General features: G+C 37.5%; 1 protein-coding gene across 1 annotated transcript in view; it reads left to right on the top strand.

The window, feature by feature from the left end:
* The window catches only part of NAALADL2 (N-acetylated alpha-linked acidic dipeptidase like 2), a 214,673-nt gene that overhangs the window by 50,757 nt on the left and 140,580 nt on the right, over nucleotides 1–23,336 (top strand). The window contains exon 4 of the mRNA XM_041467998.1: nucleotides 10,282–10,401. Coding sequence (XP_041323932.1) covers nucleotides 10,282–10,401 — 120 coding nt within the window. The remainder of the gene's footprint in view (nucleotides 1–10,281; nucleotides 10,402–23,336) is intronic.

The raw sequence follows: 23,336 nt of genomic DNA on the forward strand, positions 1-23,336 counted from the left end.
TATCTTCCTTCCAGTGAATTATGTCACCATACAGAGTTACTCCTGTCTGCTGCAGGATTCACTGCCTCACTCTGGTGCCCTGAAGGGGCAGAAGGGTGAATAAGGATGGAAGAGGTCTGGGAGCAACTACAACTGAGGGAGAGCCAAGCTGCTAAATATGCAAGAAAGCTTCTGTCTTCTCATCCCAGAGGGATGTACCTCCTGCTGCAGGTCAGTGCTTGCCAGGCACGATCTTCACCTGGGGGATATTTTAGGGATTGAATTAGTAGGAAAATTCTAGAAATTCTACATTGCTAGAAAAAGAATTAATGCATCAGTTTTGCAACAAAACATTTTATTCACAAAAATTTTATCGTGTTTTTGTCCATGTTGCCCTTTTACCACTTAACCTTGTATGTCTTGAGGCTAAAGTAGGACATTATAATCATGTAAAGTCACAAACTGAAATCTAGGATGAGAAATTGTATCAGTATGGACAGTGTTAGGCTCAGGATTTTGAGGATAATACCAACTCTTTGAATTGAGATCTTTCCCTGATGATCTCACTGCTGTTGTAGGGTTGCTCTGCCTGAAGTAAACTTCCACAGCTGTTCCATTTTCTCTGCAGACTCTGTAGATAAATTGTTGACAATATTTGTGGGGTAGGTGCCAAAAATGTAGAGGCAATTGAAGAAATATGGAGGGAACCCCCTCAGCAGAAGTTAAAAGTAGTGGACATTGCTAATGGTGACTGCTGTGTGTTCTTTGTCTTGTGTATTGATTTGTGTCTCTTGTGTTTATTAAACTCAAGGAAAGGCACCAGAGAATGCAAGAAGATGGATTATTAGGGAAATCTGTGCTGGAATCAGAGTTGTGAGAGCACACACTGAGCTCCCTGTTTCTTGTTTCTTTTTGTTGATTGTTCAGGATCCCGGGGCAGGAAGGATCAGAAGAGGTGAAAAGAGGGAATTGAGCACAGATTTCTGTGGTAACTGATAGTTCTCTAACAATGTCCCTGACTGCTTTTATTGGGAATTGAACCATCAAATGGTGTCACTACAATAATGCTGAGTGCTGCTGTACTGCTGTGAGAGAGGCTGACCTGAATTCCAGGCTGTGTGGAAGATGAGGGAAGCTCTGTCCTGCTCCAGAGCTCTGGAGGGGCTGCACTGATGGCAAAGCTTTTGCTTTAAGCAGTAAAATCGATTCTGTGATGTCAGGGCAGGTTACTCCTTCCTCCCATCAAGCTGTCCAGATTCCAGAGTCTCTTCAGGCTTTCCCATATGTTTTAGATGATGCAAAAATTTTTCCAGCTTTTCTTTTGAGGTTCCACTGTACAAGATGAGTGGTTTACTGGGACCCCCTCTAAAAAGAATCAGGTTCTGTCCTCTGCATGGGATTTCCTCTTTTTCTCCAGGTTTTATCATCCCTGCTGTGAGAGCACGTGAACCAAGTTCACAAATCTCTATGGGGTTTCTGCCCACACTTGAGAAATGAATGCTCAAAATATCTTGGTGAAATTTGGCACAGTTCAGAACCTTCACCCTCATTGTTGGAAACACATGGGATAAAGGTGAGCTACTAGTTTTGCTATAGGCAAAATTTCCAAAATGAAGGTTAGCTGTCTCTGAAAGAAAAGCCAAATGGAGCTGCCATTACTGTGCAATGCAGGATGTACATCAACTCCAATATCTTGAGTGCACTTTTAAAAGCAAAATTTGGACGCCTGAAACAGAAAAGAACATTTTCTTCCCTGTACAATTTTATTATCTGTGAGACATGAATGACACACTACATGTTTCTTGTGAAGTAAGTCTGCTTCTAAAATGTTAGGTGGTTGAAAACCAGAAAAATATTCTTGTTTAATCACAGAGGTGAGCTGTTCTCAGGAACAGCTCTATTTCTGTATCTAGATGCTTGTCCTGGTCAATCATTTGGGCCACTTGAATCTGATATTACTCAGGCACATTTGCTGTTTTTATTGGAGTCTTTTCCTTGTCATGTGAATATATTTTTAGAACTTATTTTTCCCCATTCCTTTTTCTACAGATGTAATTTAGAGACCTATAAATCTGTGCAATGACTCAAAACAACAGAATTCACAGGAGATGGAAAAGATGTCATTTTCCTTTTCACAACTGCATATTTGCTTCTGAAAATTGTTTGCTCAAATGCTACTTTAACACTCAGATTTGTGTCTGCATCATTACATGGTTGGCCATCTCCCTGATTTTGCTGAAGTGGATGATGTTTGGCCAAGAAAGGGCTGTAAGTAGTTTGTGAAAGATCATTTATTGTAATCTAGAAAATAAAGAGTTCTCCCCAACATTTTTGAAAGTTCAGGTGCTCTCTTGATGCAATGGATGACCTCCTCTTGTACATATGAATGAATATTTTCCTTTTTGAGGTGGATGTCTGTTTTATGGTTATATATGTCTGGAATATCCCTTTGGTCACTTTGGGTCCCCTGTCCTGGCTGTGTCACCTCGCAGGCACTCCCAGCTTACTTGGAGTAGGGAAAGCAGAAAAGGCCTTGGCTCTGTGCAAGCCCTGCTCAGTAATAGCAAAAATCTCCATTATCACCCCTGTGTTCAGCACAAACCCAAAAACACAGCCCCATAACAGCACTGTGAAAAGAACTAAATCTACCCCAGCCAAAACCAGCACAGTTCTGAATCATGAATTCCAGCTTGGAAGACTGAAAATGATAGGCTGTTTTCTGGACTTTTTGTTTTGTTGCAGCCAACCTGACTCAATTGGACAAAGCTGAAACACCTGTCTCTAAGGAATTAAAATATCAAATGCATTCTAAGTTATAAAATGAAATATATTGATTTTACTTAGATTCCAAAACACATTCCAGTGTTTCAGTCCATTTGTGCATATTCTGTCTGTGGTGGTGTTTGCATTCACAGGATGTTCTTACAAGCTGATATTTCAGACAGGAGATGATTTTACTTCTCTGCTTGTGTGGGTACAGCTCCTGTAGCTCACCTGAGCCTCTGAGCAGGTGGAGGGAGCTCCCCCAGCTCAGTTTGGTCTCTCTCCTGCCCAGCTGAGCTGGATCCATCCCTGCCACAGCTGTCCTGCACAGCCTGGGTGTGGATAAAGTGCTTTTAGACAATTCTGTGAGCTCCAAGCTTCTTCTCTAAAGGCTTAATGCCTGTAGCTGCTCTAGGAGGGAATGCCTGGTTTTAATTCAGTGTGATATAAATGAGTGGAGGACATTCTGCAGCCTCTGGATGTCTTGTTCATTCCCTGTGTTTCACAGAAGCCAAGGAAATTTCCACCAAGCCTTGAGAATTTGTTTAGTTCAGACACAATGGGACTGGATTCTGACATAAACCCCTTTCACTGAAAATTCTAAGGCCAAGTTTAAATCACACCATTATAATTTCCTGTGTACATATGTAGCTTATGATTTATTTTTTTTAAGATACCACATCACAGCTGAGTAATTCTGTTTTGTTTAGTTTATCCTCATTCTATGTAATTTGTAAATGTATATTTGCATGAATAATTACCTCTGAATAAGCTAAACTGAGCAGGCTGGCAAATACAGATTACTCTTTTTTCTTAGGAAAGTATGAGCAATGTGACTTTATGCTTTGGGGACTAATGCTACTAAATAGCCTTGCAGTTAACTCTTAAAAAGAGGGGGGATATAAATAATATTAAACACAAGAAAGAATAATTAGGATATAAAATTTTGTCACTAGTGAAGTGACAATCAGTACTGCTTAATGAAAGTTTGAAATAATATTTCTGATAGCATTTTAGGCATCTAATGATCTCGTGTCCTTCAATTTTTTGTAACAAAAGGCATTGTTCTTAGAGATTCTAAAAGAAGTAAATGTCAGTTTAATGTGTCTGAAAATAACAATGTTTTATGTCAAAAGCTTGAAAAGCTAGATTTTTATGTATTATGTAAAATAGAGTAAGAAAGTTAGAAAGAAAGCAGAAAACATGAAGAAAACCTACCCTAATATGTTGTTTGGATATCTTGCTGGACATCATGAGGTAAGAAGTAATATTTAAATACTAGTTTTGCCTTTTGGGAATCACAAAGAGTATGATTTGGAACAGAGTTGGGGTTATGAAAATGAAAATAAGAAAAAATAAAGTGGAAAAAAAAAGAAATCTGAGTTGTATCAGTTCAGATTTATTTGGGGCTCTGTAACCATAAAATACAGAAGAGTTCTTTTCTGTAGGCTGTAAAAAGGCTTCGATCTTGGTTCAGTCTCCCTCAGAATTGGTAGGAAAAAAGTCTTGCAATAGACTGTAAAAAGCAGAGAAGCAAACAAGTTGAACCTGAGTGTTTTTCCAAAAATGGTCCTGCAACAGCAAAGGGAACCTGTGGGAGCAGCTGCAGGAGAGCCCTGTGTGATGGGGCTGTGAGAGCTGGACAGGTGGGACCAGGGGAAGGCTGAACATGAAATGTGTCTGTGCCTGAACTCTGCCTGCAAGGCCAGACTCCATCCAACTGAGGTTAAGGGACATCTCTTTTTTCTCTTGTTTTAGAATAAATTACAGCTTTAGCTGTCACTGTAATGCAGCATGCAATTTTGTGCAATAAAACCTAGACACAAGAACCCTTTCTGACTGTAAGCTGGCACTGTGAGTCATATTGTATTGAAATGCTCCAGAATTCTATTGTAGGAGCAGGAATATTGAAGCAAATAAAAGAAAGGTTCTATAAAGTGCTAGCAACCATGAAGAAAAGATGTCATCAATGTGTTTGAGGAGCAGGGCTTGTAGGTAAAACATATAGCAAGACTGAAGTGTTCTGATTTAAATCTTCCCTGACACTGTTGGTCAGAAGCACCTTAGTCTTGTAACAGAAAAATAATCTTCAGTTAATCCAGATATATAATTATTTACTTTTTGGGCTCAGACAGTCTCTGCCACTTTTCTTGCCTGGAACCAAGGTGAAGGAAAAAGGTTGAAAGACAACTTTGTATATTAACATTTCTGTAGAAATACAGTAAGTATATAAAAGATAGTTATGGATGGGTATTTTGTCTCTGGTGGTGGTAATCACAGCTGTGGCTCTCTGATTATTGAAGAATGCTTTTGGCTGGAATGGGAACAGCTCTGGTCAGAAGACGTAACAGAGTTTACACCAACAAAGGATTTGGCACAGCTCCCTTATCTCCCCTTCTCTTTCTTCCTTTCCTCTAATTTTAAAGATCAGCTAGTTTTATATTTGCAGCTTTCTTCACGTTTGTTGATGTCCAGCTTTGATCTACAACCAGCTTGAGTTTACTTTTATGCTCTGCTGAATGCTGCCTTCAGCCTCAATTTCAGAGCTGTGCAAATAAATTATAGCGATGTGTTTAATTAAAGTTCGTCTCATGTCCTGATTGCAGACTGTTGCCTTCTCAGATACAATTTGCAAATATATTTTGGAGTTTTATTTTAGGCAGGATGACTAGTTGAAGGTTATTTAATTGTGATTGATTGTGTATGGGATGTTTCTGCTGCCTTTATTTTGTGAACAACCTGAAAATAGTAGCTGAACGTTGAAGGACACATGAAGGGCATTTTCCTGGATAGAAGGGAGGGGATGTAGTGAGTCTGAACAGTCACAGAACTGAGTGTTAATGCTTCTGGAATTACATGTGTGCTTTTGGGAGAAATTGCCTTAATTCTAAGGAGTGAACAATATTTATTGATATTCAATATTTAGTTTTCTTCAATACTTGGAGTTTCTTTAGGGAAACTATTTCTGAAACCTTTTGGTGGGTAAGCAGGAATTGAGAATACGAGGAATATGAGCTTGACTGTGTCATTTTCATACCTGCAGCTTTCACAGGCCTGAGATCCCCCATAGTTTGTGTAGAATCCATTCATTAATATGTGTCAGGAGCTTGATATTTGATGAAATATATTCATCATTTGAGATTACTGAACTATGGCACTACCAACAGGTAGCATGAAGAGGAGAAGACTTTTCAGCACAGCCATTCTGTTGTGAAAATTTAATTTCATCATCGTGCTTTGGGTTTGTTTTCTGCCAAGCTTTTAAGAGCTCAGTTTAAGAGCTGCTTTCTTATCTGCATTGACTGCATCCTCATTTTGATGGTTAGAAACATCCCTTCCTGGGTTGGAAGGGAACTCAACCACCTTTGAGTTTTATGTTGGGATTTTTGGTTTTTTTCCCCCTGGTTTCTTCCCTGAGTCTTTTTTGCTGCCTTGTGGGTAAATCAGCCACAATCTGCCTCTCAGGCAGTGTGTTGGATACAGATGTATAATGCTGTTATTAAATCCTTCTCCTCAGTCAAGTGGACTGATGAGAATGTCATAAGACAAACATATTTCTGTTATTATTTTCAAGCTATTTGTCTTATTTTCTTTTAATTGCCTCAGTTTTTGCAAGAAAGCAAGGTTTAAAAATAGTATCCAGCATCTTCAAGACCTCAGCTGCCACCCGCTTCATATAGTTATTAATATTTTTCCTTTGCAAGACCTATTTTCCTCTGTGTCATCCATGACTGGATGAAGTATACTCTTTCATTCTGTTTCTTTTTGGAGATAAGTGGAAGAAATTAGGATAAAAATCCCTGACTCTCTTGATTGTGGCATTTTCAGAGTATTTGTCTTTTCTGTTTTGGGGGAGATTCTGTTAGAATTTTTAAGACAGAATGTTTACAACTCACTGAGCATCATCTTGGGACTTGGAAAACTAATAAGTTGCCTAACATAAAATAATTACTTTTCCTAAAAATGTTTGTTTTATTACCTACCCCTACTTCATTTCATGCATGGGGGAATACTACTGAACTCCACAATGCACATCACAATTTGCTCCTAAATAGTCATATCTTTCAAACAGCATAGCTTGAAATGATTCGAGGAGTAAGTACCTAATTCAGATGGATAAAACAACTCATTCTTTAGCAGTTTCCCAGTTTTAGGGTAAGAGGATTTACTGTGGCATAGCTAAACCAAGTAGACAAGTGCTCTTTTTCGGCACCTGATAAAAGGATGAGTCCTCTTTTGTTTTTGAGCAGAATTATCCTACCACAGGAAAGCAGTTTATCAAATATGGGTAGTTGGGGCTGGGGTGTTTCACTTTTCAAAAAGCTGGTGTGTGTAAAATGAGGATTATGTCATGTTGTAAGCATTTCTAAAAACAGAAATGAGAAATAATAGGAAATTTAATCTTTATTCATTTTTGGAGGTATTAGAAATGTTGTCACTAAAACAGGCCTTCATGCATCATAAATGGTCTGTCAGCTTCTCAATGGATTATTAGGAAAGTAGAATGTCTGGACTCAGTAGGATTCTTCACCATTATTTTGAGGTTGTATTTTTTCAATATTTAATTTTATATTACAAGTTAGGGTCGCAATTAGTTGAGCCCTAGTCCACTAAATAAATAAAACCAAAACTGACTACTCTGAGCTAGTATTGCTGTACTGTATTTGATGAGATTTCATTAATACTGCAAATTATTTTGCTTTTTATTACAAATTTTATTTAAGTGTTCAGGTGCAGAATACAGGAAGGGATAAGAATAATTTGTATAACTGTTTTCATAATTTAATGTGTAGCTATTACTTTCTGGACTGTATTGCCAAAACATTACGACTTTGTTCTAAACTCTTCCAGTGAATTATTGACTTCATTTGGCCAGAGATGAGCCATGTGTAGTTTTACTTAAGAGAAGATTTAATTCAATTTTTGTTTGTCATTTTAGCTGGAGTTAGAAGTGATATAAGCTGGGCAGACCTCTGGGTGCTAGGCTATACATGCTGTTTCCAGCATGTGATAACCACTGAGCTTTGACATATCTGTATTTCATGTGGAAGATGTCTGATGAAAGCCCATGAAACTCTGTTCTGTTACACCCAGCTGCTCCTTCATTATGCAATTTCTTGCATCTACTCTCAATGTATGAATGTACTTAATAGCTTTGGCATTGGGGCCAACTTTTAAAATTTGAAGCAAAGCACATGGTTTGCAGAGTGTTTGGGGCAGCAGGGAGTCAACTTATGTTTTCCACATAATTAAGAAATGAGCTGTGCTTTTGCAGGGCCTTTTTCTGTCTCTGTCTTGTTGAGCACGTGTTTCCTGGAAAAGACCAGTGAGCCACTCTTGAAGATGCAGTTTGCATCCATAAATTAACTAAGAACATCCAAGGGCAGTTGCTAAACGCATTTGTAATTGTGCAAACATGTAGTTTTGTTGTTTACAGAGCAGTGGATAGCACCCTGGAGAAGCAGAGAGCCAAAGGGATGTGCAGAGCAGCAGCACATGAATGTAGATGGGCAGGGAGCTCATTTCCACACATGATCTTCATCATCTTCATGTCTGGGTATTGATTTTGCCTCAGGAAAAGTCAGTGTGTTTTCTCTCATACAAATAATGACAGCCCTGATTTTTTCTTTGGAGAGTAGGTGAGGAAGGCATTGGGTCCAAAGGAATTAGATAGAGCAATCCCTAGAAATCAACCTCGATATAACCTCCCATAACCTCTCAAGCCATAAGACTTCTGAGACACTAATAACCATTGTGTCTAATGACATATGTGTAGGTACAAATTAAAATAAAGATAAGACCTACAGAAAGAGGTAAAAACTTTGTGAACTTAAGCACCCTGGTAAATACCCTTTCTGTATCTGAGGTTAATTCTTTAAAACTGGAGGCATGAGATTAGGTAAAACACAAAACACCTTTCCCTAGTATGAAATCTTTACTTGATTTTATCCTACTTTTCAAATACTGTGGCCGTACAGGAAAAAAATTATATTGGCTAAATAGTTTTCTAGTTCTTTAGATATGAAAACCCCCATCTATTTCAGAAGAAATGGTGAAGTCCGAGCTTTCCTGTTCTACGTTTCATTACTTGGTGTTATATCTGATGTTTTCCTATTCAGAAGTGTCTTCTGGCTTTGGCTGGCCTTTCCACATACTTGGTTTGTACAGTGCTGCACATATTGCAGACTTGGAAACTTTTCTGAAGAATTCAGAAGAATTTAATAAGACAGGAATCTTGGCAAAGTTTTTGTATGGTTTCAACTTGAATGTTGAGATGCAAACTCACACAGATACAGTTTTTTTAAGGGTAAATACTTTCTTAAAATACCCATGTTCAGGAATCTACTAAAATTTCACACATCCTACACATCCAGAACAACTGTTGCTAGAATTTAAACAGTTTGTGTAGGGATACCCAAAATCAGAACTGTTGCCTTTGGCAATGAATCCATACTTAAGTTACAAAACTGAACTGAAAGAGAAAACTTTTCCATCTTGTACTGCTCCTCTTATTTTAACTTTTAAACACTTATGTAATATTCTTGTGTCTTCTTGTACTTGTGTTTTATGTGAGCGCTGGGTACAGATTTAGAGGTTCCAGGATGTCCTCAATGATGTCCTGAGAGCTTCATAACATTCTAAAATAGTAATGTACAAAACTGATTATCCTCTTACTTTGTTTTCACCAGAATTTATTGCTACAAATGAGTAAGAAAAATGCCCTTGGTCATTCCTAAATTATATATTTAAAAAGATACTTGAAAACTCATCTTGAAAAATTTTTCCATTACTGCCAGTTCTTGACATTTAAAAATAACTTAGAATTTGTTCTATATTTTCTTGCAGAGTCCTAACTGAAGAGCTGAAAATCTTCATGTTCTAAACACTTTTAGATCAAAGTGACTCTAAATAATTTGAAAAATATATACTAATGTCAAAGTATACACATCAGAGCATAGTTCTGTTATCACTGTAGTTATCTGAGTATAATGCTTGGATAACTGATGGATTAAAGGAAAATACTTCAGTAGTTAGATAAGATTGCTCAGGAGTCACAAAATAAAACTGTGTATTGGTGGAGTTTGTGTTCTCTGTGTATTTTCAGAAGTGACCAGTAAAATCACTCATTCCCTGAAATAGTTTACAAGACTCTAATTCTCTGATTATTTTTAAGAAATAAACAAAAGTGAATTAGTATCCTTTACACAGTTTGAAATTAATTCCTGTAGCTAATGAGGGGAATTTCTCTCAGAATCAGCATCTCTTAGAACCACTGGGGAAAAAAATGGGGGGGGGGGGGAGAGGGGGTATTTAGTTTATCACGGCTTATAAATTGTGACTTAAAATCACAAAAAAGTTATCTGTCAAATTGAACTTTCAAGGTCTTTTGTATTACAGATATTGCTGATTAGAAGCTGGGATAAGGCAATTGCAGGACTCTGCTCAGATGCTTGTGTAAATAACTTTGTTTCCGTGCAAGGAGCACCCTCAGTGATGTGTGGCTGTATCTGTAGCCTGAATTTTGTCTCCTCTTTGCAGGCAGAGCTTGTTGATGTCCAGTATGGGACCATGGAAGACTTGATCCGGATTCAAGCCATGACAAACGTGACCAAAAAAATTGCACTTTTGAAGCTTGGACAATCACCTTTGCTTTATAAGGTTAGTTACACATCAGCTCAATTATTCATTTGGTGGGTTGGTTTTTTGGCTTGTTTTTTTTTTTCTGTTTCAAAATACAAAAACAAAGAGTTCCCCATTTTCCCCAATAAGTCAGGACTTCCTGACATTCAAATTCTTCCTGAGTACTCACCACTGTCACTCTGCAGTGCCTTTTATGTGTTAGAGTTGTTTGTTTTTCTGTATATCTTGCAGTGTCCCAGTACTCTGCTATATTTTCTCTGGGTGTACTAGAAGCCTTTTGACAAACAAAGAAATCACTGAAAGAACTAATAGAGCAGAAGGGATTGTGTCTGGAGAGGGTGTACATGGGTGCATGTGTATCCATCCTCTCCAACCCCAGCTCTGGCAGAGAGCACAGAGCAGGAGCTCACTAATCCACTTTTGCACTAAACATAATAAACCACTCAACATATAAACTGCATTTAAACTCTAAACATCCAGTAACTGCCTTCTGTTGCAAATATCTTATAAACAAAATTGCTGGTTCGACTTTCAGAAAATACAGAAAGTATGGTGGCTCAGTAAATGCTTAAACAATTAGTTCCCAATTCACAAAAGCAATTATAAAAGAGCAGCGACTCCAGATCTTGCAGTTAAGTAAATCAGGACCTGCGCTGTTGGCCATAGAAAGCACAGCCAGGACTTCAATACAGATTCAGAAAATAACCACTTAATGTTTTTTTCTATAGGAATAAGATTTGTCTCAATAAAAATGCCATTTTCAACTGAGTAGCTTTAGCTGTTTATTTAAATTATTTAGATGCAATTTAATTACGCCTGTGAAAGGTCAGTTGTCATTGCTGGGACTCGGTTGTTGCCCATCATTTCCAGCAATAGATCTGATCCTGCATTTCACTGCTGACAAAGCCAATGAAACAGCAATCAGGGCTCATAAAGCAGGGATTTGATAGAGATGTAAAGTTTGCTGTAGCAGCACTGTCTGTGAGATGGACTTTTTACCAATTTGTGTTCCTGTGAACACTCACTGTGTCTGAATTACCAAGCAGCCTGAAGGAGAAGACGAAACCAGGAGGTGCTGAGGACAAGGCACATCCCAGTGGCTTATTGGCTGTAACCTGGTCCCCAGTATGGGCTGTTTAATGGCTGAGGTGTATTAGCTACATTTCTGGTGCTCCAAAAGAATCAGTTTTGCACATTCAGAGTCTGTTACACAGCACAAACCAAAGTGTGGCGTGATCAGGAGATTGACTCAACTGTGTGCTCAGGGTCTGAAGTAGAATTACAACCACCCAAACCTACTTTCCATGGTCTCCTCACAGAAGGTTTTCCATTTTTCTTGAGCCTGTAAACTACCATTTTCCAGAATATAATTTGTGTCTTTTTTGCAGTGGAATAATTTTAAGCTTTACTTTGCTAGTAACTATCAGTAAAAGGTGTAGAAAGATTATCAGAAGTAGATTCTCCTTTTCTAAGGAATATTTGATGTGAAATATTGCCTTAAACTGCAAGTCCTGCTGGTTTAAATGGGCCCAGTATCTCTCTGCTGAATCCACTCTTTGTATCTTTTTCTCTCGCCTAATGTTTATGTTTCTGTACTTACTGAGTTTCACATTTCTGTTTCAGCAGATACTTCCCTCTCCCTATATTTTCCTTATCTCTGTCTTCCATGTGCTTGGTTTTACATCACATTAAAACAGAGCACTAGTTCATAAGAGAGCTGTGGCTATGTAAACATATACACTTAGTGAGTTTCTTTCCACTTTTTGTAGTTAACTTGTATTTTTCATGGGTTAATTTCCTTTATTTTTTTCATTATTATTACTTTATGTTATGCAAGTATCTCACTCTGGATTTGAGCCTTATTATTATAGATCCTGCACTGAGGTTCTATCTTCATAACAGTTTCTAATTATGTCTCTATTTTTCAGTTGTATCTCCCTTGCAGTTATGCTTTTTGTCTTTCTTTCTTTACTGCTGTTTTTCATGTCTTTTTGTTTTTTGTTTTTTCTTGCTATTTCCCCCTTTTGTGTATTTAATTTGCCTTTTAAAAAAGTTTGACTGTTCTTTTTCTGTCTTCTGAGTCCTTTGGAAAAAACCTGAAAGAAACAATAAACTACTGCTGGCAGAAAAAAAAATCACCGTGAAAACTGAACAACATTGCTTTTGTCTTTACATCATGTTAAGAGAAAGGATGTGCTGGTAGAAAAGAGCTTCATGTTCAAGGGGCTAATTTACAGAAATAAGTCCAAGTGATGGAAATTTGAATATTTGGAAAAATAGTTGTATAAATGACAATATTTTTGCAGTATAGATTCAGTTTATAAAGATTGGATAAGGTACAAAACTGGGGGAGAATTAAAGTTGAAAATAGTTTGGAGCTTCTACTTTGTCTTTCAGACTGTGCCCATCTCTCATATCTTTAGACACTGAAAACAACAGAGTTCAGTAATTTGGAATTTGAATGTACAGGGAATTTGGAGTAAGCAGAAAAGCCTGAGGTTAATGTGCTGTTAAAATATGCAGTTTAGTCTTAAACATGAGTAATTCTGATTAAATTTCGTAAGGTTCATAAATTTAAGCTGCTTTGTGAGAACAAGATTTGCAGAAATCTGACCTGGAGTTATTTTTGTAATTGGATATGATTTTCAGATTTCACTGGGAGTGCTGTGTTTCTGTTCCACTGGATCAGAGTGTGGTTTCTGGTCAGGAGGAGTGAGGGGCAGCAGCCATGGCAGTGGCACCTGTCCAGGGCCACGGAGACACATCCTGATCCCTTAAGCTGCACCTTTCCAAACAAAGAATGTGTTACCTCAGCCACATCATAAATTACAGCTATAAAGAGAAAGAATGTGCATCTTACCTTTATAGCAGGGTGTCAGCAAGAGCAGTGACTCTGGGAGGGAAAAAGCCCAAAACAAAATAAAAAAAAACCAAATAGTTTAGATTTCTGTTATTAAAAAAAAAAAAAAAAAAAAAAAGTGTTATGTTTTCTCTATATATAAAAATATCAGAGTGGAGAAGGGGTTTGAGGAGGGTTTTTCACTATTGTTAGGACACTAAGATCAGTTAGTGAGCAAGACTCTATTATAGATTAATATAAAAAGTGAGGGAAAAGGAATGGTAGAAATACTTCATGGAGCAAGCAAGAGTATTGCAAAGGCAAAACCCTTTTCAAATGCAGCTTAAAGGTTCAGGAATTTACCATGCCCAGCACCTGGAGTGGCAATTTCCTATACCAAGAAAGACTGAGGCAGTGAGCTGAGCTGTGGGGCGCCTGGGGAGCGCTCATGTGACAGGGAACTTGGCATAACCAAGTCTTTTTGGTCTCGTTAGCCACAATAATTCACAGTGTTGGAAAACTGGCAGGAGGAAAAAATTCCAACTGTTTCAACAGCTCCTGAAGGGATCTTGTGACTAGTCTGAGACACTTGTAAGATCTGGATTGCTGCTGAATAAAGAGGGGGCTGGATTGAGTAAGAAAGTTTTCTTGAGCAAGGAGCTGAAATGAGACAGATGTAGAAGAGAAGTGAGGCACAACTTCTGGAGGGAATTGCCATGAAAAGAACACATTTTCTCACACCTTGAGATTGAAGGTGACTGTCTCCTGGTGTCCTGGCTAGAAGGAAAATTTGTGTTTTGGTGGAACTCTGGTTATTGGGTTCACTGGTGAGGTTGAGAACCCAGTCACAGGAGGTCAGAGCAGCCTCCTGCTCTCCTTGAACCAGGAGGATCTATAAATGTGGCTGGTGAGAGATGGTGAAGTTTATTACCAGTGATTAAGCAAATCACTCATGGTCTAGAGCACCTTCTTGAGAAAGAGCACCTTGAGTTGCCCACTCTGTTTGTAGATAACATATTCTAACAGTGCAAAATGTGTGGTGGCAGAGAGATTGGCAAAAGCACCTTGGTAGCACCCAGCTCCTGTGCCCTAGAGCCCAGCTGAGTGTGTGCCACTGCTCTGAGCACACTGAGGAAGCCAGAGGAGGCTTTTTCAGGGAGAACTGCACAGTGGTTTCAATATCCAGCCTCTGGAAATGTCATTAACAGATTCATTTTTTGAAAAATGTTGTGTGTCTTGATCATGATTTAATCTTTAGGGGTTGAAATTCATGAAAAAGCCATAATTTTTGTCCTAAATTAACTTTTAATAGAGTAACAAAAGCCCTGAAGGCCAAACCACTTCATCTTTAAAATGTTCACATATTAACATTTTTTCCACATCCATTAAATGAAGATGTTGTTCTACTGTGTAAATATCTGTATTTATTTTAATAATTTACTGCCTTCATAAATATTCATAAAATTGCTTTTTAACTGTCATAAAGTTTGGGAATGTGGAGGATTGGATGTGTATGCAGAGGTTATTGGCAGGCCCTTATAGATAAGGGTTTTCTAAATAGAAAATATTAAAGATTCCCAGAATAAAGGTAATTGGCAAAAAGGCTTCAGTTTAATAACCGTGTTAATTTTAAATAAGTTTACTTTAGAAAAAGTAATTTCACTTTTCGACAATGTCTACATTGTTTATTTCCTTGTTCCCTCTGGTACTTTTTATGGTTAGCACACAAAATTGTGAAGATGATAGTTTGCATTGTAAATCTCCATTTAACGAGGACCCTCCCTTTCCTTCCATCCCTTCCTCCATCCCTAGGGATACACAAATATATGTGTGCATGTTTATATACATATATACAGTGTGTGCATATAAATATACAAATAAAAACCAAGGTAAAAAACCAAACATTTTAAAGGGAACATAAACACTTGATATGCATTTCATTATTAAGGACACTGGGGATTGGTTGGGGTTTTTTGTGGCCTCTTTTTGGACGGTAGAATTTTTTCCAAGGCTCCTAAAGTCTTTATATACACACATTTCCCCATATAAGTGCTATGGGACTTTTAATGATATTATATCCCTTCCTAAAGCCCTTCTCAAAAAGTCAAGCCACTGATATAGGCAAGATAAATAAAAATTATAGAAACATATAAAACTAAACCTGGGGATCTGGATCTGAAGGGATTATCTAGTAACATCCACTGGATGTTATAGCATCCTGTTTTTCAGGTTTTCTCTAATTAACCATCCTCTTAAAATCTCATCTCAGTTCCCAAAAATCCTGAGTTTCTTTTGATAGTCCAAACTGAATTCAGGTTGATTAATTCAAATTGTTGGTGCAGAGTTTGCTAAGTAGCCAGTTTATATTTGTACAAGGTATGTTAGTTCTTATTTTGTCTGCAAGGAAGCTTTGTGATCCTTTTTCCTTAGCCTTTGTCTCCCCTGAATTTATCAGAGATTCTCTCCTTTAAGTTAGTTGCTTTTATTCTTTATCTTTTTTCTCTTCCCCCAAAGACTAGATTTAGTGTACTCATGTTCTTAACCTTCCCCTTCTTTAAAAAATCTCTTTAATCTGTGAGAAGTCACAGAGTCAAATGAACGGTCCCTTTGCATTTCTTTCTCTACTTCCTACGTAAGCAAATTCTACTTAGACCTTCAAAAAAACTGCACAATAATAATAATCTATACCAAAAAGGTGTTCATGTTATTGAGGTTTCACACTCATCAGTCCTGTGTTTTTAATGATTCTTTCTGAATGTCTTCCTGATTTTTGATTCATGGAATCCTGCAGAAACTATTTTGCTCTTTAGTGAATACTGAAGCATTTTATGTTTGTTTCAAAAAAAGACCATTGGCCTTCTTCATCAAAAAGTGAGACATTTGAGATATTGGAAGACACAGTTCTCAGTTATATTGCTCTTGCTCTGACTGATAGCAGTGCTTTCGTGTTCCTTTTGGACAGAAGGAGCAAACCATAATAGTTGGTTAGAGAAGCCAGGAGACCCCCTGCCTCCATATCGTAAGTCTGATCTAGGTTGGGTGGACTAAGAAATACATCCCAGCCCACTGAGGAAATGTACCAGTGTTAAAAAAAATCTCTCTGCTCAGATTTATTACCTAATGCTTCATCCTGAAGTCATATTTTAGTTCTTTATTGGTAAACTTAGTTTAAGCATAGCTGGGTAAAAAACAATTGAAAGTACCAGTTGTGATACATTTTCCCCTCCGTGTGAGGTACTGTGGGAAAGAAAATCAAGAAGTCCTACTGACTTGAGAAATCTGTAGTTGATGACTAAAAAAGCAGTCAAATAGAAAGTCACAAACAGTGGTTTTGTATTTGTGATTGGAAGCAAGTCACAGTGAGCTCCTGTGTTCAATTCCTAGAAGGCTGCTGGTATCCACTATGATTTTTAGCTGAGCATGTCAATTTTCCTCCAACTTCATCCAGCATTTGAAGGATGATGTACTGTGATCTCTGCCACCTAAAAGTGAAACAGAGCCAGTGCAGTTATAAATTCAATCTGTATCTGTCCACATGAGTATGAAATAGTCGACAAAAATTTGCTCTCTTATCCCCTTAGTCAAGTGCACTGCCGTAAATTAAAGAGGGAATTCTCACTCCACTTTTTACAGTAGAAATGGGAAAAAGTAATTTGCCCTTGTAGGCAGTAAGAAGAATATAAGGGGTGGGGTAAGAGAAAAGCAATTGATGTCTGGAAGGAAGCATAATTAAAGCACAACTTGTCAATATTCTCGAGTAATTAACGTTTCGTTTGCATCAGTAAAAGGACTTCTGGTTATTAATCATTTCCTTTTTGCTTACAAACCCCTGGATTTGATTGCATGGAAGGAGAGATGTGCTATTAGGAGAGTAAACAAGGGGAAATGTAAGTTAATGACCAAAAGTAGGTATTGATTATTCTGCATTTCTGATGCCACACAATTTTGCCTGAATGTTTTGAGAAGGCACTGCTGCTCTGCAGACTTGTGTTCCCAGCTGTAGTTCCTGTTGTCTCTTCTCTGTCAATACAGAAATTTCTGAAGTCCTGCTGGTGAGTCAAACACTGAATTCTTCCTGATTTGAGTCTGTGCATAGTCCTGTTCTCTTCAGTAACCCTAAACGCTTATATTTCTCTTAGGGAAGTGATTCCAAATATTCATATACTCAATTGGCTGTTTAATTGCACATTTGCTGCATTCATTGAATGTATCCTTTGAAAAATTAGTCCAGCTCCCACAATGGATTGCTCTTTCCTGAGGGGAAAGTGTTATAGGAGATCTCCTTCTTTTAGTGCAATAAAATTGAGTGAGACACTAAGTGGCTTCCATTCAAACATGGACAATGGCTGACTCATAAAGAATTCATTGTGGGGTCTTCTGAAGCCCATGTCTGATTTTAGAGGTGTGAAACTCAAGCATAATTTCCTATTTTATCAAGCCCTTAAAAAGTGAGTAGTAAATGCAATCATCCAATTTACTGTGTGAGTGCTATGTCCTGATAAATGGTGCAAAGTGAAATGGATTTGCTGTGAGGCAACTGTTCTGAAGCAGAGCTGAGCAAAGATATCCACTGCCTCAGCTTGTACCCTGAATGCACACATGATCAGCTGCTTGTGTGCAGGGCAGTGGGGAACACCACTTCTTTCCTTCAGAAAATCCAAACCTTTTTCATTTGCTCTTCCTGCAGATGCACGTGGTCATATTTCTGCTTGTGGTCTTGGCCCTTCTTTTGTTGCTTGTGTAGGGAATTATTTTTTTCCTACCCAAGCTGCAAATTGGGCTGGTCTTTTGCATTAGCTGGGCTTGGATTTCACGTTGACAGACAAATTATCTGGGCCTTTTCCCAGCTTATGTGTTTCCAGCAGATTTCAACAACAGCTGAGGAGGGAGGAAAATAAAATGGAAGATTCATGAGCTTTGAGTAGGGATGAGGGGTGAATATATAAAATCTCATCCTGCCACAACAGATCTATCTGACTTTGGGTTCTTTCAAAGTGTCAGCCACTGGATGGGTGAAGCAATGCCAGAAATCTTCAGAACTTCCCCCTCTAACAGCTTTGCAGAGGAGAGGCAGGGACCAGCATGGTAATCCTGCTTATATTTGATATTTTCTGGAATAGTGATCAGAGGAAAAGGTCATCTTTTTCAGGCAACAAGTGTTATATAAGTACTGCCCTCATTCTCTAGTGGGTTTGACTTGTATGGCATGTTCTATAGTAGCTGCTGGTTTCTTATTTTATTAAGGAGAAATTATGATTCTTCTCTGACATTTTATGCTCTTTAAAGTCTTTTCTCCTCATTTCAGAATGCTTAATAGTAATCCATTTATTTACATATCTGTGAACTAAGAAACTGGGTTGAAAGGTATCATAAGTCGCTATTCTTGAATAAAGTATTTATGTAAAACATGATTTAGGAGAATATAGGAGTAAACAGTTCTATTCCTAGAATCAGTGTTTTATTTGATAAACCAGGACATCACAGATTACTGAACTGAAGAATGATTTTCATGCCTTGTGGCTCTTCAGGACATCCAGACCTTGGTTTGATTTTTGCATTGGTTCTGTGTGGCTTTAGAGACTCAGTTCTGAGAATTGGTTCACTAATCAACACTTGTGATTTCTGCATGAAAATCTGAATTCTACCTTTTCAAATACACCTGTCATTTGCCACATGATCAGAACTTTGAGTAGAAACATGGATTTACTGGATGCTGCGATCCAACCTTGTAATTTGCATCCATGGATCCAGGGATATACATTTATATTTTGCATTCTATAATAACCAGCCTATGGAAAATTTTTGTTATTTTCCCTGGGATTACTTGAATTGCTCCTTTCAGATTGTCTGTAGCTGGATTTTGTGGAGCATAGGTGGTTAAAATATGTAACTGCATGTCCTCCCTGGAGAGGCTTTTAGCATTATATTTTTTTAATTTTCTCTTTGACTGCATAATGCCCTGGAACACCAAAGTCAAAATTTCACTCTTAGCCATTTGGGCCTCTTGATGTCGGTTCATGAATTTGAAAAGAAAAACACCAAGTCCATCATTACAAATATAATTGGCACCCTCTTTGCAAGTACAGCAATAACCACTTGGGATATTTTGTTTCGATTGCCAAAACATTAAACTAACCTTCTGTGCAGAAGGCAATTCTACCACAGTGAACATATTTTCACTTAACAGGAGAAGATTGTGCATTGCAATATGAGAACTCAGACATTTTCATTTCCTCTTTAGGCCTCAGTGAATAATTCACGAACACCATGTGCAACAAAGTTAGGCTTAGGTTGTTTTCTCCTGATCTAGGCCTAACAAAATGGCAACTTCATTGATATGTTATCCTGCTACATTCTCATGTTTTAAAGTGTGTTTGGTTTTTGTATTTGGCTTCTGGGGTTTTTCTTGGTGCTTTTTTGTTTATTTTAAGTATTGAACATGCTCTTCTGAGAGCAATTCTCCATATTTGGAGTTGTGCTCACTCAAAATAATTGATTGTTCTGTTGTGTTTGGGTTTTTTTTATTTGATTTTTTTTAAAAGCATTGATGCTTTTTGATATATAGAGTCAATCAGGGTTGTTGCAAATAAAAAGATTCTTGAACTTCCTTATGGTCATTGGGGAAAGAAAACAAAAATCATATGATTACAGTCACTGGTACCTTAATGAAAAAATGTTGTGGTCTACTTTCCTTGATTGACTTAAGGTGCAGTTTTTCATTTTTTATTTCAAATAACTAGTGCAATTTTCCATTATGTGTTTCAAATTTCACATCACTTCTACATTCAGATTTCTCAAAAAATCTCCAAAAATTCTCTTCATCAGATAAAACATCCTTAACCAAACAAAACCAAACTTTGACAAAGCTGCCCAGGAAAGCCTTGTAATTGTGAATAACCACAGAACGTTCATGGGCTGAGATCTGTCAGGGCAGTTCAGTTATGTGTCGATACAGGTAATTTTTTAGATGGAGGACAGAGTGTTTGCATTCTGTGAAGGCTGGAGGAGTGCCTGCACTGACAGTCGAACCTGTTATTTATGTTTTCCCACTGCCACTTATTATGCAGACACAAGAATTCTTAGCACACAGCCTCAGAGGTGACCTTGAGGTGACCTAGAGAGACCTCCCTTTCAATAAGATGGAAGCATATATTTCACTTCTGAGTCAATCTTGGTTTTCCCTGGAGTGGGAATTGACTGTATTGCCTCTTATATCAGTATTCAGTTATATGTGATGGGTTTATGTTATAAAATGTCCACTGGGGAACTGACCTGACAACTCATTTCAGTCAGCCTCCACTGTAATCTCAGAGGAAAAATGATAACATTTAATCCACTTAACCACCTGGGCATGTCCTGTTCCTGTTTCTCTTACTAGAGAGTATAAGGAAAAAAGGCAAGGCCAAATCTGCTAGTTCAGAGCATTCTTGGATTGCAGGCTGAAGAAATCTTTATGAGACATTAGAGTTTTAATTAGTCTGGAGCATCTGTGTAGAAATTACTGTCCCTTACCATGGTAAGGTGCTGCAATGTTCCTCAAAGAGGAGATACAAGGAAGGCATTTGGAATGCGTTAGGAGAGCTGGGATCTGGCCTCCTCTTCCTGCCTAAGAACAGTCCCAGTCCAAGCAGAATGTATTTTTTTCTTGGTTTGGAATACCTGTGATGAGTTCAAGTATGTTATTTGCATGGTGCTTCACACCTGATATTAGTGGAAGCATCTTTAAAAGATGACATTTGCTCAGCAATTTATTCAGCAAAGTGGGGTTGGAAGTGTGATACAGCATGTTATAAAAGTACAGAAATTTTCATTAAAGAATATTTAATTTAAATTTTGTTCCTTTTCAGTGTAGTGTTATTCATCAAAAAATAGCTAATTGGGAAAGGTTAAGATTAGTATTTAAATGAATGTATGTGAAACTATCATACATAGAAATCTATTTTGCTGTGACATTTGTACATGCAATAGAATCTGTTTGTAAATGTCTTTTGTGTCCGTATATGCTTTTTCAGAAAAACTTGAACTCTTTGGAAATGCAAAATGAATCTTAGAAAAAGTGTAATATTTTTAATGAATTCTTAATTTAAAGGATAATTTACTTATTTTTATTATTTGGAAGTGTACCTGACTGGATGAACTTTCAATTGTGCACTGTACAGATTCATTGAAAGTTGCAAGGACAAAATCTGACATTGTCACTCAATGTGCTTTATTTTCTTTGAAGATGAAGTCATTTCAAGGCATACAGAAAATTCAGAAATAAGATTTGCTTCTGACCTGCCAACAGTGCAGAATTGTTCAATACTTGGTGATACCAGTGGTAACAGGGGAAGAGTAGCTTAAATTACCTATTTCTCCCTTTTTCTGTTCATTGGCAAACAGAATAAAACTACAAGTATGTTATTTAATTTCAAGAAAATCTAAGTTTTCATATCCAAATCAGCTTGATTGTTAATAGAAAAGGTTTTCATTCTCGATAAAGCGATCAGCTTGATGCAGTTTCCAGAAAAATACAGAAAAACACCACTTTATGTTAAAGCACATTAAAACTCACTTTATTTAATATAAAAACCATACTTAAATATGTTGCACAGTACATTTTACAGAACAATTCCCCTTCAGCAAAAGTAGCCATGGGTGGTGTTTGGTCAGGTAAACCTCCACAGGACAGTAAGGTCACGGCCATCACATGGCACCTTTGTTGTTGAGATCCTGTCACCATGCACTGTCATGGTCAAGTGCACACAAGTCTCTCATCCAGATTGATCAGCTGCTTAGTCTTCTGTCAAGAAGTTCTTATTGACCAGGAAAATCTCTGCTCGTTTCTTTCCCTGTGAGAACATGGTGTAAGAAATGCCCTCTGTCAGCCTGATATCCTTCCTTGGCACAGCTTGTGCTTAAGGGAAGAGGATGGCTTGCAAAGCAGGTAGGAAATAATATTTTTTCCCCTGGCATTCCTTTTCTAGAAATGGCAATCATAGGTGTCTTGACTCCCTGAAGTGGAGGATATGTCTGAAGCAATTTAATTATAATCATGACTGTTCTGTGAAATGGGGTATTTCAGTTCTGAGTCTGTTTATCTCTGCAGTAGCTTTTGGTGATGAGGTCCTCTATGTGGATACTTAAACATTTCTTGATATCAAATTGGACACTGGAAAGCAGGCATATAAAACTCTCCTAATGCTTTACCTTTTATTATGAGGGAAAAAGAAAGATATACAAAATATTCCAGCTTCAATCTAAATCTGAGCAGCCCAGAGTAACTGATGTAATTCTGAAGGTACCACCTGCATGCTAAACATTTGTCTTCACCCTTTAAGGGTTTTAGAAAGAGATTTTTTTTTTTCTTGGTTTCAAGATTAATGGACAGTGTGATGAATTCTTAACAAATCTGTGCTCCTTAAAAAACACCCAAACAAATTTTAAGCCTTTATTCTATTCCTGAATTAAGCTAGTCAGTGTCTCATGGTCAAGGTGTGTTGCACAATGATTTGTTTAGCCTCTGAAGATGTTTGTAAATGATGGGGAAAAAAATGTCTTTAACATTACTATAATCCTGTTTTCTAATTAAACTTGAAGAGGAAAAAAACCCCAACCCAACATAAAACAGTGCCCCTCAAAAGAGTGTTTTCTAGAAAATCTCTGATATTTTGTTGCAGAACGATCTTAAGTGGTAAGCCTGGTACTTAACATCAATGACTGTGAGATGAAATTGATATAAATATTTCTAAGACAGCCTTCAAAGTGTTGTTTTCTAATAATCAAAGATTATCATATTGGGAACAAAGAGCTGATCAGGGTTTTACTGTCAGAGCTGCCTCTTTAACTCAGTTTCTTCATGGAATGGCATGTTAACAGATCATTCTCCTCAGAAATCTTGTGTGGAAGGACAGTTTAGTAGATGCTGGCAAAAACTTAAAAAGGTAAATTTGATTTTAAAACCCCTGTCATCCTGCTCTAAGTATCATAACTGTGTAGGCCCTTGTTGGAAAGATGAGTATTAATTAGTTTCACTGTTTGTTTAAATCACGTCTATCTCTACAATTAACTATCTTTGTGTACTTTGTCTATTTTAGGATTAATCTTTAGTATTTGCTAGCTAAAAGAATCATAA

This window comes from Pyrgilauda ruficollis, unplaced genomic scaffold, assembly GCF_017590135.1.
Source record: "Pyrgilauda ruficollis isolate IOZ18807 unplaced genomic scaffold, ASM1759013v1 scaffold21, whole genome shotgun sequence".
Taxonomy (NCBI): Eukaryota; Metazoa; Chordata; class Aves; order Passeriformes; family Passeridae; genus Pyrgilauda; species Pyrgilauda ruficollis.